This window comes from Eulemur rufifrons, chromosome 1 (assembly GCF_041146395.1).
Source record: "Eulemur rufifrons isolate Redbay chromosome 1, OSU_ERuf_1, whole genome shotgun sequence".
Taxonomy (NCBI): domain Eukaryota; kingdom Metazoa; phylum Chordata; class Mammalia; order Primates; family Lemuridae; genus Eulemur; species Eulemur rufifrons.
Window position 1 is genome coordinate 39,687,090 of NC_090983.1, and position 16,462 is coordinate 39,703,551.

Consider the following 16,462-nt stretch of genomic DNA (forward strand, 5'->3'; position numbering starts at 1 on the left):
TTTCTGGACAAGTTTCTCAATGTTTCTTTCTTTTTCTTTCACTGATTACCTTGAAATGAGCATGATAAAAATTTGAAAACATAGTAAGAGAAACAGTGTCAGTGAGAATCTACATTTCAGATGATCTTTTAAGACTACATTTCAATAATACTGTGTATTGATTTAATATGATTTTTTAAAGTTAAGATAGAAAATATAAAAACTTACTGTAATAAATTTATGAACAGGTATCTTCTCTTGTCCTTCTGCAATTGTATAGAAGAGCAAATCTTCCAAGCTAGGTAACAGACCCTGTTTTATTTTACTAAAAGGGTAGAAAGAATACAAAATTAATCCTTGTGAACATTCTAATGGATTTTAACAAAGTCTATCATTAAATAATCATGAAACTAGACTATAGCTAAGCTGATCTACTCATCAAGACTAGTCAAAATAAATGCTGATTTACCAAAATCATATCAGTACCACTACAAATCACACTGAAAAACAACCAAAAATCAATTCATTAATACATAGATTTTAATAGGTTTTGAAATCCTGGCAACCGACTCTAGTTGTGCCAATGCATAGTCATCTGCTATGGTGATGCCTTCCCAGACAACCCAGCACAATCACTCAATACTGATTATAGAGCCCAGCAAATGTTCAGGTAAGAGTCAACACTTTGTTCGGTTGTTTTTGTTTTAACATAGTGACTATATTTATATATTATTCAAATAGTTAACCTGATTATGAAATCTGAGAGAGACAACAACTAACTATTGGACAGCAGTTAAAATCAAATGCACAAGTTCTTGAAATCCTGGCTGTAATACTAGCCGTGTAACCTTGGGTAAAGTAATTAACCTTTCTGTGATCCGGTCTCCTCATTTGAGAAATGGGATAATAGTGCCTACCTCACAGGGTTGTTGTAAGGATCAGATGACTCAATACATTCAATATCTTTAGAACAGTGCCTGGCAGAGAGTAAGTAGTCAGCTGATGGTAGTTTTAGCTATTATTTCTAAAATTACCTAGGTTTATATATACCAGTCAGCTCTTTGCATCCTCAGATTAAACCAACAGCAGATCAAAAATACTCAAGGGAAAAAAACAAAAAATATAATAATACAAAATAATACCAAAAAAAGATAATATAACAACTATTTATATGGCATTTACATTGTATTAGGTATTATAAGTAATCTAGAGATGATTTAAAGTATACAGGAGGTTATGTGTAGTTTATATGCAAATACCATGCCATTTTATATAAGGGGCTTTAGCTGTGGGGATCCTGGAACCAATCCCGCCACAGAATCAGGGACCACGGAAAGACTGTACATATCAAATTCCACAAATAGTAAAGACTATTAAAACAAAAATTTTACCATAAAAAATACATTAAAATCTTAATTAACCAAACTAGTATAACAATAAGATGCTGTGATTAACCAAACTTTTAAACAAGAAAGGAATTTTTTCCTATTCATTGAAAAGCTTTCAAGTAAACAAACTATAAAGAAGCTGCTAAATATCTTTTTTTTTTTTTTTTGGCTCTTTAAGTGAAAATAACACATTTCATTATTCTAAACATCAATGACTTTCATTCATATTATGGTGATATTACAATGATTACAAATCTAAAGCAGACAAATCCCCTCTCTACCTATCACTATTTATTAAAATGGCAGAGAGAAATATATACATACATAATGTGTGTATATAAAATATTGAGGAGAGGACTTGTATTTCAAGAAAGCAAGAGAGAATATGAGAGACAAAAAAGAGAATAAAAATTTTCCTAAATTAAATTTAGAACTTAATATAGTCAATTCTGGACTAGTCATAGGTATGATGGCAACTTTCACAGAAAAATTATATATATTACTTTTGTTAAAAAAAGAAAAGCATAAGTCTGCTGAAAATTGCATTTTTATACTGTTGAAAAGAGCTTTCTAGATGTCTAAATGTTTCCTGGATTACCCAAAGATTATATAACAGTTCCGTCCTGTAATAAGACCACATGTATTTAATTATTTCCTAATATAATTGCTCCCCAAACTACTATCAGTAATCCATATATTTCTACCTTAAAAGACAATAGAATATAGAGTTGGTTCACAAAGCATGTACATGTACACATACACATATAAAATTTCTCAAAGAGAAACATTAATATTGGCATATCATTTGTATTTGTTTTCAAAACCGTTAAAGTAACTTTTAGTTTTTAAAGTCCACCTTAAAATACATGAATGTCACACCAATGTTTTTTAAAAACTAAGACACAGGATTACCATTTAAAAATTTAATGACAAATCCTGAAATTATTCCCTAAAAGTATTTTTGCTTTTATATAATTTTTTAATAATAATAGCTAAAATTTATTGATCACATATTTTAGATACTGTGCTAGGTGTTTTACATGCATTGTAAGTTAATCCAATGGTTTTATGACAAAGGTACTATTATAATATTATCCCAGATATAGAATGATTTCTTATACACAGAAGTGCAACAAATTTATTACAATATTTGTTGAAAAACATGAATAATTCTATCCCTAATTCACAGATGAGAAAACAGAGGCTCACAGAGGTTAAGAAACTTCCCAAGGTTGCACAGTGGCAAAGATGGATTTGGAATCCTGTTTCTCTGAATCCAAGCTATTTACCACTACACTATACTGATTCTCTAACTTACTAGCTTGTTATTACCTTTATAAGGTACAAACAAGTTTTCTAGGTCTTACTCTGATCTAATACCATTAAACAGAATTCAACAATACTGATGACCTAATATTTAAAGAAAAATTGAACCAGCTGTCAAAAAATCAGTGGATAATAACATACCAATTATTTACAGAAAATGGTCTGTCAGATAAACTTCAGAAGGTAGTAGTTTTATCACTTTAAAAAACTGCAGAATAAGCTTTCTATGTATTTATCACACCAGTAAATGGTATTTGCTTTGCCTAAAAGCTATGTAAATAACATAAAATATGCACTTCTTTAGCTTATGGTACATAGTGCAAAAAAAATTAAAATGACCTTGTTATTGCCATAGCTAGCAAAGAAGATAAATATTTACTTGCTTTTAAACAAGAAACTAATTTTTATCCATAGGAGAAAAAATTTAAGCCATCCCTAAAAAATAAGCTCACAAAATAGTCAAAACTGATAAAAAGAAATTACTACCTATCTTAACATTTTAAAGCTCAGATCCTGATCTGAGAATAAGTTATCTTCAAAACAGTCTGGTAAACAAACATACACAAATATTCTCCTCAAACTTTCAAAAAGATAGAAATTACTCCAAAGATATTTCATGCCTTAACACCCTTTTTCTCTCCCCAAATTTAGTATGTCATTATGGCAGTACTTCACAATAATAATGTATTTTGCTATTAAAATTCAAAAGCTAAAAACTATAGTTTACACTAACTATATAGTAATTAGGAAATCCTTGAGAAGTATTTAAATTTTAATGACAAAAAATAGATTACAGCAGGCTTTCAAATCTTATCATCAACAATTACTGATAAACTCAAGAGAGCCCTCTAGACTCCCTGGAGGGAAAATCAAATTGGTTATGATATTCAGCAACTAAAACAGGATATGTAGAGAAGATAAATCAAAGAAAAATCCTTGTTTCGCACCTTTTTAATCCTTCTCCAACTTTTACTCTCTCTCTTTTCCTTTCTAATTTCTGCCTTTAAGATCCTTTTACCATCATATTGCTCCTTTCCCTACTTTAGACTCACAAAATAACTGCCTAAAAATAATTTTTTTAATAAAAAAAAGAAAAATCCCATGTACTTAACTATAACATGCACCACATCATGTCTGGCATTTTTTACAGTCTAGAAGGAGAAATAGAAGACATGCACATATGAGGAATTTACAAGAAAGGAGCTACAGGATCCAGTCATTGGAAAACACTTCATTGTGGGCTAAAAAGCTAAAGCTTGTTTAGAAGAGGTGAAATCTGAGCTAAACTTGAAAGATGGGTAGGAGCTGGAAGAGAAACAACAGAAGGGCATTTCTGGTGAACAGACCAAAAGGATGAAAGTAAGCATTCACTGGGTGTTTATAAAGAACAGCAAATAGCTACAGCATAGGATGTATGAATTAAGGTATCTGTTTCTATCTATAAGCTATTTTATTATAGATACCTAATTTTCAGGGTTGAGAGAGATTTATATGTATCAACAGATAAATGAGGAGAGTACCCTTCAAAAAAATATACGAAGTTTAAATTCAGGACCAACTTCTCCAACATGAAAAGAGGCACTGTCTTTGCTTACTCTACTGACCAATCAGTTTCCCCATACCAAAAGACAATTTCATACTTCTTAGTCTGGTATTCAGTTCCCTAAAAATTAGCTTTACACCATTTATTCCTAACTTATCCCTTATAATTCACCAATGTAACTGACTAGACTCATTGACCTATAAGTCCTGCTATCTCACCTTTATTTTTTTACCTATCATGACTTCTGTTTATAACCTTCCTCTCCCTAAACCTTTAAGGTATCAATAATTATTCCAATTGTTCCACAAGATTTTGCCCAACCAGATTCTCTATAGTCTTTAGCACTCACTTGCTGGCATCGCTGTTTTGTACTTTTCTTGTACAGGTTATTATGTGCCAAGCATTGGGGACAAAAATCAATAAAGTAAGGCTGCAGTCTATTAACAGAAGGAGAGAGAAGACTACAGCAATGTGATATGTACTATGGTAGAAATGTAATAAAAAGTATGAGGAAGTACACTGATGAAGCATTTAATTATGCCTTGATGGGTGAAGGAAATCAACAGCTTCTAACTTGTAATTGGTAGCAATACCGCAAGCTCATCTTTATCAGTTCAAAATCTCATAAATTAAAAACTCTATCAAATGAAAGGAGGAAAATGAAAAACAAATTTTTACTAAGAACTATGAAACAAACAGAGGGGAAAAAACTGAAAACCAACTGTACTGTTGTAGTTTGTTAAATATTATTTCTTATCATCTGACCTCTCCAAACTATAAACCTTTAAGGCTGGGGTGATGTCCATTTCTTTCTTTCTTTCTTTTTTTTTTTTTTTTTTGGAACCCTGCATAACTCTTAAAACACATAGTATGGTACAGTAAACCTATAAGATAATCAAAAACTGTTTTTTCTTAACTGGGATACAAAAAAAATGAGGCCTAATAACAGAATACAAAAGTATTTACTAATTTTCTTACATTGTATTTTCATTTAAGAATGATCCTTAAGAAGATATTTGAGGTTTTTAAATCAGTTTATCATTTTTAATTTAGAGTGCTCTGACTGATAGCAAATGTAAATTAACATCAGCAAATTAGCAGATTAAACCTGTCAGGCTGAAAGTTGAATTGACAGTGGCTAACCCTGTAAATACCATTAGTATATCAGAATAAATGTAAGTCTGACAAAGTGACAAATTCTGCTTTTCATCCAAACAAGGTGATTTTACCCCAGGGCTAATTATTGGTGGAATTGAAAAAGAAAAACTCACATCTTTTAAGGCCTTATTGTTTAAAAAAAAAAAAAAAAAAAACTTTTACTTTCTGTTGTCTTATCTTAAAAGCCTATGAGGTAAATTAACGTGGGTTAATTACCCGCAATTTACAGATGAACAAAGTCCAAAAATCAAGCAACATATCCAATGGCACAAAACTCTTAAGTGGTTGGACCAGAATTAGTCTTAATAAAGCTGGTTCTTTGTTCCTAGTCCCAGACTCTTCCTGCTCTGCCATACCAACGGTGCTCAGTCGTTAGCACTCCAGTTCAGAAGGAATACCTAGAGTTCATTAAGAATAATCAAAGATGAGGCTCCTTACCTATTGAAGAATTTCTAATCAAAATGCTAACAGGAGAATTACTTATGTTAGATGACTAAATTATGGTTCTGCTTTGTAAGCAAGAATGAGATTACATTAGAGATGCTGTTTTGATTAGACTTTATTAAAGAAATTTATTCAAGAGCAAGCCAAAGTAAAAAGTACAAAAGTCAGTTTTACATGAGGAAGTGGTCAGGCTGTCCGTATCAGCTCATAGTAGTTTGTCTCAGTGTGCACAACTTTAGAAGTATAACCTACAAGGCAGTCTGCCTGTCTCAGATGGGAAGACTAAGATCTGGGCAGATCAAGTCCATAATGTCCAACTCTGTTAGTCTTTCCAATAATACATTCCTGCAGCAGGATTTATTTATCCTTTAATAAATCATTCTAGTTGGGAAAATGCAGAGTGAATTCTGTCACTGCAATTACTTTGGTACCACTGCAGATGACTTGTACAGAATAATTAAAATATATAGGTAAAAGTTAATGAAAGGTAGACTTTAGCTACACCTAAGGAAAAACCAAGCAGCTCTAAAAATGGAATGGGCTGCCTTCTAAGGGAGGGAACTCTCTCTTCAAATAAGTATTCAAGTAGAGATGAATAAGGACCTACAGGGAGTATGACAGAAGAGAAAAAAACAGTAGCCGGGGAAATGGGTTTGTAAGGTCTCTTCCAATCCTGAACCTAAAAAAAAATTCAATATTTATTAATCTGCTGATAAAAGATGAAAAAAAGAGAAAACAAAACAAGTCCTAATACTATATAAACTTGGGTTAGGTCATTTAATATCTGTGGGTAGCTTACAAAATATGTAAACGAGATAGAATTAGGTGTTCTTTAAAGTCACTCCCAACTCTAATTCTCAGTTTTTGAGTTGCTAAATATAGATGTCCTCCTAAATCTCTACACTAAAGTGAGATCATAGATTTTACTCACTCAGGATCTATACACCTTTATTTTACAAATAAGCTTATTCATCTGAGTTCTTAACACAAAAATTAAGGGATGTAATGAATGCTGCTGACTTACACACTTAAAGATAGTGAGAATGGTAAACTTTACATTATGTATTAATATATTTTACAATTTGTTAAAAAAATAAAAGCTAAGGGGAATTGGGTACAGAAGATGAGAGGAAGGGGAGATTGCTAAAGAAAAAAGGACAGAACAAGATGTAGCAACTGATATAAAATACAAAAATTCACATAAAAACAAACTCATTCAAAGCAGAATCAACCAGAGTATGAAAGAACTGCTCACAAATAAACACACTCTAGTGCAGGGTTAGACAAACTACAGAAGGAACCATCCCTTTTTGTAAATAATGTTTTGTTGGAAGACAGCTGCACCCATTCATTTACCTATTATGTATGGCTATTTTGCTATCACAGCTTACCTTAGTAGTTTTTAACAGAGACCAGAGAGCCCCAAAACCCAAAAATATTTACTATTTGGCCCTACAGAGAAAAAGTTTGCCAGCACTTGTCTTAGAACATCAATCACTGTAGTCTAACAATACAGTATAGTAATGGTTCTTCATAATAAACATAAGTTGAACAAGAAATGTTAAACTCTCTTCATTACAATGTCTTAATAAGAGAAATATGCAACATTTTCTAAAGAGACTTAACACCAAAAATAGTTCAAAATTTTAAAAGTTTGATGTTTGAGGATAATATGATTGGATAATGCTAATAAATAGGAACTATAAAAATCCATTCATAATCTTTTCTCGTAATTTTTTTCAGTATAATGGTGCTTTTCTTGCTATTCTTATATAACCACAAACAGGATACTGGGGTAGCAGACTAGGCAGCAGAATGGAGATTTACAAGTTCAAAATGTAACAGACGTGGTTCCTCTGATTTTAGAAGTTATATAATGTTTTCCACTATTTTAGAAGTTTCACACTCATAATGGGAAATCTTAAAAGTAACTGTAAGGAGGCAGGAAAAACAATCCTCTTCTCATAAACCACAACTGCTAATGTCATTTTTGCTTATTTCCTTCTATTACTTTTTCTAAGCTTTTTTTAAAAAGCTTAAGATCACCTGAGATTAAACTGCATAGAAAATTTTATGTTTAACTTTTGGCCTAACATTACACTTTCTCATATCTCTTCAAAGTATTTGTATACATTTTAAATGACAAAATAAGAGACTCTCATCTGTATGTACCATATTTTACTTAACCATTCCACTAATTGAACATAAATTTTTCTCCATTTTCCCCAGGGTGCATAACACTGTACCAAAAATATCAGGGAATAAATCTTTCCGCACTTCAGTTTGTTTGCCTAAATTCCTTAAAATGTATGAATAAGTTCTTCAAGCAGTTTAAAAATTGCTCTGCAGAAAGTTTGTACTCCCACCAAAAATCTAGTGAAGTACCTGTGTCACTCAAAATATTCTCATCAAGATGACAATTTTAAAATCTTCTTTAGAAGCCTGTACCAGAAATTAATAGACAAAGATAAAGTTCTAAATCCTGAAAGCTATCAACATTTTATTCATTATGCAACATCAACAGTTCTATGTTTTGAAAGTAGTGCTTTTATTACAAACATTTCTTTAGAAATCAGTAAGCAATAACAAATGTTACATACCAAGGAAAGGATACTTCCAAAAGGAAGCCAAGGCATGTTAACGTTTTGCTTCTACTGCTTTGTAGGTGCTCAGAAATCACCATGCACAGTCATATGCACTGTATTTCATAACCAAAGCAATTTTACATCTGAGTAGATTCCAGGGTAAAACTGTACTAACAGTGTCTCTACCTGAAAGCTATGTCCCTCATTTAGAGATATTAATAACTAGTAACTATTTTTACAAATACATCTGTCCACTCAGCTTTCTTAAGCATTCTTCTTTCTAGCAAATGACTTAAAGGTGAAAAGGCACAGACAGGCAACTATTATATAAAATATAACCTTGGCTTATATACGATTGAATATGATTGAGCTCCTTAAAGAATGCAAATTCTACAATTAGACTTCAGTTTCTATACTTGCAAATTTTCTTCACTTCAAATATCACCAGAAGGAAGTACAGCCTTGTACTGATTTCTTGCAAACAATTTTTTAAAACTTGAAGAAAACCACAAATATCTTCAGCAAATTTCTTTGCAAGGTGACATTTATCTTTCAAAATAAAACAGTGCTCCTCCCACCCTCCACTTTTTTTTTTTTTTTTTTGGCTAGATATTGCCTTATAAAAAAGGATGAATTCTGTTTGGTAGTCACTTCCTGAATTAGCTGATTTTGAAGTAGGCAGACTTCTCTATGAAGCAGTAAAGTCTGTAAACAAGAAGCTAAAACTCAGAGACTAAACCTAAGAATCTAATTCTTACTCTATCAAGTAAACTTCATCCAAATAATAAAATTAGTAGCTTGCAGTTTGTTAATTACAGATCATGGACAAATTTCTCAATGTATAATGGATGCACATGGTTTAATATAAACATTAGACCACAAAAAATGTTAGACATATAGTTAGTAGAACTTTTTCACTTGCTATTAAGTCAAAACTAAAACTTACTGATAACTAAAACCTAGAAAAAAAATTTAATATTGAAGAAATGACAAATAAAATAACTGAGAGGTTGACTTAGAAACCCAAAAAAAAAATTAAATGTACTTTTAATCTTGCTTTTAGTTTAAGTCAATTGTAAATATGTTAACTTTTAAAATTAAAGCAAATGCAATACTGAAGAATCATAAAAGCATTTGCTACCTATTTCAACAGAGGTTCAAAATTCCAAAATATATTACCTCTACCTACCAAATACTGACTCAACTTCATTATCAGTACTGTTCAATCTACCAATTCAACGTTTGCTGAAATGCATAAGTATTTAATCTTACTTTGAAATTAAATTCTGATAATATACAATGTAATGATTATCTTTGCCCTTCACTTTCCATCTATGAAGACTATGAACTACCAAAACATAAAGCCATACTATCTGAAGCTACAGTAAAATCATTTACTTAAACGTTTATTTTTAAATATATTTTAAATTATGCTTACTTATGTAATTAAAAGTATGTATTTTTAAATGCCATAACTTCATGTAGATGTGCAAACATATAATTACTGCATCATGGGAATGCAGTATTTAACAGATACTACCAAACTGTCCTCCAAAATAGGTGAACTATATGCCAGTGATTTGCAGGAATTTTAAAAAATATATTTTTTTAATTTTAAAAAATAGCTGAACTAATTTATACTCTACCAGCAATGCAAGAGTTCCTATTTCCCATACCTTATCAATCACTTAATTTAATATCTGCCAATCTGACAGGGGAAAAATGATCTCACTGTTGTTTTAATGGAATGCATTCAATATTGCACCCTATATGTGCTACCTATTTTCTAAAAAGCATACATATGCTGATATCCAGCCTAATCTCTCTACTATATATCTCTCTTCCTTTTTAATTAAAAAATAAAATCCCCTAATAAAAGACTTAAAAATGTCCCTTTCACCCCCACCCGTTAGACTCTTCCTAGGGACTCTCCACTAGGAACAGATACTTTTGGGTTCTACAGAAGTTAAGCATGACATGTTTGACAGAGAAGAGACAAGCATGATAAAAACGTCCATGTTAGACAAACATTGGCATAAAGGTTAATCAAGGCTCTTGAATGCCGTAACATAGTCTGTGACTTTGATATAATGCTCATTCCAGTTCACGTTGGTTTTCTGGAAGAAGAGTAATAATTAACTCTAAAATTAATCTCAGTAGTATGAAAAACAGATCAAATTGGAGAAAACAATGGATATAGGGGTACAAATTTTAAATCTGAAGTCATCAAGATATGTAGAGATAAATGTGAGAACAGAGCTTGGATTAAGAAATGAAGTAATACCAGTACAAATGTGAGTATCACAGCTGAAAGATGGGATATGCTGTTGAGAAGGTAAAGAACAGGGAAAGAAGCAAAGGCCTCAGCCTCAGGGTTTACACAGTAAGGAAATCCAAAAAGAGCCAAGAGAGCAGAGAGCACAATTTTAAAAAGGAAGAAGAAAGTCAAGCAAAGATAGTTTTCAAAATGACAGAATGAATGGGAATAAAATTAAATAAGACTGCGACAGGAAAAACTAAGCAAAGATCATTAGATTTTTCTATATGGTATTAAGATGTTCATCACAGAATCTTAATCTAAACCACCCTGAATTTGTATGATATAGACAGTACAGTCCAGGGTGACACTGGTTCAAAGAATTTGTGGAAAAAAGGTAAGTAGATAACTTGCTTACATCCCACTTCCTTCCAGAATAATAAGGTAAATAAAATATAGAGTCAGAACCAAGAAAAGGAGGAAAAGCAAATATCCTAGCCATGTGAACTAATGCAATTGCTGTGGTTAAGGATTAAATTTACTCTGACCTTATTTACCAGCAGGACAAAAAGGTAAACAGTGCAAATCACATAGTCTCATATAAGAGAGAAGTATAATACAATAATTTCTCACAAAAAACTTTTTTCTGGAAACTAAAAATAAAAAATAAAGAACCTCCATGTGCGAGCCTGAAATTCAAAGGCAAATTTCTTTACCAGGCTTTATAACAAATGAAGAAGCAATTTTATTCTCATTTATTTAATAAATAGTTACATAACATGTAACATATGCTAAACATCATTCTAAACCTTTTACAAAATGTTAACTCATTTAGTTTCCACGTGGCTATTTCCTTTAATAATACTCTATAAAATCCGGCAGAGTCCTGAGTGAGTGCTGGCATCCCAGGTGGACTACTGATTGAGGGATGACCTGTGCTTTGGAGGCTGAGCATTATAAAGGATAACAGGATCAACTGGAAGCTTATCTCCCAGGATAAGAGAAATGTTTGTCACATAAAGGTAAAATAGAAAAAGCCAAAGGAAGAAAGCTACATTTGGAAACCAGATCACTCAGAAAACAGAAACTTTAACCAAATTAAAATGTTTGCTTTCTCTACAACCTTGAGGCCATTATTAAAGCATGATTTCTTATTAAGAAGACAATGAAACCGGAAATTTCTGGGCAACAAGTAAATCACAAAAGCAGCCCAATTTCCTATTTGACAAAAGAGGAAAAAAAGAGGGGCACGAGATCCACTGAAGAGACACAAGCTTGAAGACATAGTTTTACTAAAAAGCAGTTCCTACACAGTAGCCTTTAAGGATAACTTTTAAATGGTAGTAATTGCATTTTGCAATTCTATAACTCAGGGCACATGTATTCAAACCCTTGTTACCTGACTGGTAAACCAGATAACATTAAAGTAAAAGTGAGTCTCAGATGAGATTAAGCACAATTCCATTCCCTAAAACATCAGAGACAGGTACAAATTTAACAACTCTAGCTTTTTAGAATTTGAAGGGATTTCAGCCATCTAACTCAAGATATTAAATAACCTGCCCATGATCATGAGGCTTCTTTGTGGCACAAAATCATCTTTACAGAACACCACAAATTTTGCCCATCATCAAGTGTTTTTTTTTTTTTTTTAAACAACCTTTTTCAGTCTGGGAAAACAACTTTAACTTGGAAAGTTCTAGAAAGGTCCCAACTTGAATTACAGGAAACATCAAGCAGGCCTGAGATTGAAATTGTAAGAATCACACTTTCAGTCTGACTTAAGAAACTCTAGAGCTGGAAATAGAAGTAAAAAGGAGGCTAAACTGGTCACATAGCATCAGTGTACGAAGTCAGAAAAATAATAGGGTATAATGAAAGCAGCCAGGTAAATCTTTTACCTGTATTGAAAAACAAAGTTTGTCCATTTATATTACACAAGACAAAAATATTCAAAAGGGGGGATAGGCGGTACATGGGCAACGTATGTATGTAACCTGAACTTTTGTACCCCCCCATAAGCTGAAATAAAAAAAAAATATATTCAAAAAACTGCTTCCCATGTTGTTTAAGAAAGACCAATTTTGCTTTGAGACTAAACTGTGCTATACACACGTAGGATGAGTCACCATCCTATTACAATTAAGTCACATAACCTACTTAACTCAGATTTTTTCACTGAGTTAGTATTTTATGTCACATCCTATCTTGGCTATTTGACTTTTATTTTTAAAAATCTGTCCACCATACATCAGTAAGGCCAAAGCTGGACCCCAGTGTAAACAGGTGGTCTGTACTGCGTACCCCATCTTCTCGGCCACATGACCCTATTCCTCCTAATCTCACTTCTGAAGCATTATTTCCGGTGCCCCAGATGGCTGTACACACGCCTGAAGGAGCCAACCCAGAAATATAAAGATTACTCTGCCACATCTGGCTTCCAATGGGATGATGGCAGAGACCCGGGGAGGGCAGGCAGAGCGGAAACTCGAGCCTGGAAAAGCGGCAACTCGGGAAGGTATGGGCTCTGCTCAAGGCCCGACTCCTAAATGTCACTCGGTGGAGATGTAGCTGTGGCATCACCCACGGGGCGGGTGGCCAGGCTCTGCAGCCGCGAGCGGGGGAGCCGAGCACGCGGCGCGGGCCGGGCAGCCACCGAGGCCAGAGACGGGCCAGACGAGCCCCTTCGGCCCCACAGCGGCCCCACCCGGGCGACCTGCGCCGGGGGCGGAGAAGGGAAGTGGGGGCCTGGCGGAGGGGCGCGGGCGGGGAAGGCGCGGGCGGGGCCGGGCCTAATCACATGGCGCAGACGGCGCAGGCCGCCCGGCATCTCTTTCTTTCTTTTCTAGAACCTCGGCTCCCATCTCACCCCACCGCAGACACCCCAGGGCCCAGGCCCCGACCGGAACGAGGCCTCCTCTGCCTCGCGGAGACACTCACTTTTCGCCTGCGGCCACCAGCTCTTTGCCCTCGCTGTTGGCGAACGCGTCCGTCTCCCCGGGACTGTCCTTGGGGCCGGGCGCCGGCGGGGCAGCGGGTGGCGACGCCCCGGGCTGCGGCTGCGTGCCCCCCTTGCCCAGCTCCTGCAAGATCTCCGAGGGAGAGCTAGACAGGCCCCGCGCGAGGGGCTGCGCCGGCCGGCCGCCTCCGCCCCACCACGGGTGGAGTCGCGCGGCGGCCGCCGGGCCCGCGGCCGGGCGGCCCCCGCCCGGGGGATGCCGGCACAGGGTGACCAGGGGCTGTGCCCGCCTCAGAGCCGCGCTGACGGCGGCGGGCGACCGCAGGAGCAGGTCCCGCAGCATCGCCGAGCCTCTCAGCCGCATCATGCCGCCTGGTCCGTCAGCGCCCGCTCGACAGGGGAGGATGCTCCAGGCGTGGGCGGCCGCTTTCCTCAAGGAACGCGGTCTGTGGCTGTGCGGTGAGATGACAGAAGAGGAAAAGGCAGCGACGTGGGTGTGGTTCTAGCTCCGGCTCCCGCAGCCGGTGCTACCGCAGTTCCAAAGGCCACCCGCAACCAGTCCTTCTCACACCGCCGTGGGCTCCGCACTGAGGCTGAAGCGCAGGGGAGGGCTGGAGACATTCCGCGCTCACCCACCCGGGGGCGGGACGACGCCGGCGGCCTGCCCCTTTTGCCCGCTGCGATTGGCTCAGACCTTCGACCTCTCTTGCAATTGGTGATTGGAGCAGTCAAATTTCTCTCAGCCCCGGGTGCGCGGAGAGTCGGGCGGAGGACCAGCGGGAGGGGGGCGGGGGACTGGCGGGGGGGCGGGGAGAGGAATCAAACTGACGTGTGAGGCTGGTGAGCCAGGCCTGGCTCCCGAGCCGCCGGTTTCCTCACGCTGCTCCAACCCCGAGGCTACCCTTGTTGGGTACTACGGGCAAAGGGTTCTCGTCATTTGTGAAGTGGATGAACTGCTTCTGGACTCTGGACCCTCGAGCTGTTGGAGAGACTAATGGGCGAGAGCCCCCACAGCCGAGGGCTGTGAGGTCGGCGGGGTTGGCCGAGGCTGGCGTCTGGCCGGGCCGTCGGAGTTCTGCTGGTCCCAGCTTGCGTCTGGCCCCCAGTTGTCCCGTCAAGGCGCGGGGCAACTCCTCCGAGAGCCGCGGTCTCGCGAAGGCAGCCCGGGACGAGCTTCAGCTCTCTCCCAAATGTAGCCTTTGCCTGAAACTTTCCATGGTTGGCTACCACCCAGATGTGAAGTGTTTTGGAAAAAATGAGTGAAATCCTTTCAGCTATGCGACTTAAGCCATTTGGAGGGTTGAGGTGGAGGGAGGGCGAATGGGGCGGGAGGCGGGGGAACCAGAATACGACGGCTTTCCTTTTTAAAAATTATTTTTTTTAAAATATGTACACCGATATTTCAAAAATATATTTGAGCAACAGTGATTCCAATAATGCTAGTTTGCATGAAGGCAAAAGTGTACATACTTTTCTAAAAACTGCTTCGCAGTTTTAAAATAGAAGCTTTGGAATACCAGTTCTCTAGATCATTTCAGCCCGGTATTACATTACCCATTTGTCGTTTGGACCTGTGGAAAAAAAGCCAAGAATCTAATAAATTGAGTTATTCCTTGAGCCTGCATATACATTCCACTCCAGGACAAAAAAATGTTTTTAGACGGTTTCCTGAAACAATTAGGTTTAAATGCATAGATCTACAAAGGTTAATGGGGTGATTTTTATGAAATGATAAGGGTGTATATCAGGTGCGTCATTAATTAACTGATCATCGGATTTAGTATTCTAATGAACCTTAAAATATTGCATTAGATTAATAATTAGGAAATCTGGCTGTACCTACAGGTTAGGTGACCTTTGGTATGTCACAGCCTTGCCGTTTTTAAGTTTTTCTATCTGCTATTTAACTGGAAGAACATGGAAAAAGCTATCATGTAAAGCAGGCAATCACCTTTAAAAAAGAAAAAAGGCATTTAAGACAGTTGCAAATTACTTAGATGGCTTTTATTACTACTTAATGTTACTTGTCCAAAAATATTGATAAGAGTCAAAGTAATGACATATTCAGGAAAAGAAACAACAAATTTTGGAGGAAAGGTAACAAATGCTATCCCTGCCTAACGCTGACTTGTCAATGACTTGGAAACCTTAATATTGTCCAGTATCTTAGACACAACTAGTTATCAGTTTTAACTGCCTCCTTTTTCTCAACTACACCAAGATACAGACAAATTCAGTTATTGTTTTTCTCCCAGTTTTTCTCTTAATTTTCTGATGAAAAGTCTTTCTGATGTTTAAAGGTTTAAATGCTTTATAGTATACCTAACAAACATAGAAAGCTAACTTAGTAATAGGAGATTATTTTCTAGAGTTTCTGTTTTTGAGGATGAGCAGGTGAGAATGGACAGACATTATTCCAAACATTTAGAAGAACTAAGAGTTCACTGATATTTAACCCCTTCTTTGAGAAGACTAATGAAAAGCTTATAGACAGTAAATTGAAACTATTATAAATAAAATTAAAATATGATTCAATACTTTCATTTGATTCTTTCCTTCATCTTATATCATTTTCTTTTATCTTCAGAGATGTTTTTATTATACAACTTTGAAACCGTGAGTTGGAGTTTCAATTATATTAAATTGAATCATATCATCATATAAAACAAACTCATATAAAACATATATAAAAACATTTTATACACGTACAATAGCCCACCAAAATTTCTACAAATAGTAAAAAAGGCTCTCCAAATTAATATGTGGTTGGGTTATCAGAGCTACTCTTAGACTTCCTCTTTGCTACTAAGTGCAGCTATTCTA

At 36.2% G+C, this 16,462-nt stretch overlaps 1 protein-coding gene across 2 annotated transcripts in view; it reads right to left on the bottom strand.

The window, feature by feature from the left end:
- GLS (glutaminase) overlaps positions 1 to 14,166 on the bottom strand; it is an 81,636-nt gene extending 67,470 nt beyond the window's left edge. For both annotated transcript variants that reach the window (XM_069490755.1, XM_069490835.1), the window contains exons 1-2: positions 13,621 to 14,166; positions 208 to 304 (exon numbers count right to left, since the gene is read on the bottom strand). In XM_069490755.1, the coding sequence (XP_069346856.1) occupies positions 208 to 304; positions 13,621 to 14,006 (483 nt within the window). In that variant the 5' untranslated portion in view covers positions 14,007 to 14,166. The remainder of the gene's footprint in view (positions 1 to 207; positions 305 to 13,620) is intronic.
- Positions 14,167 to 16,462: the final 2,296 nt, after the last annotated feature.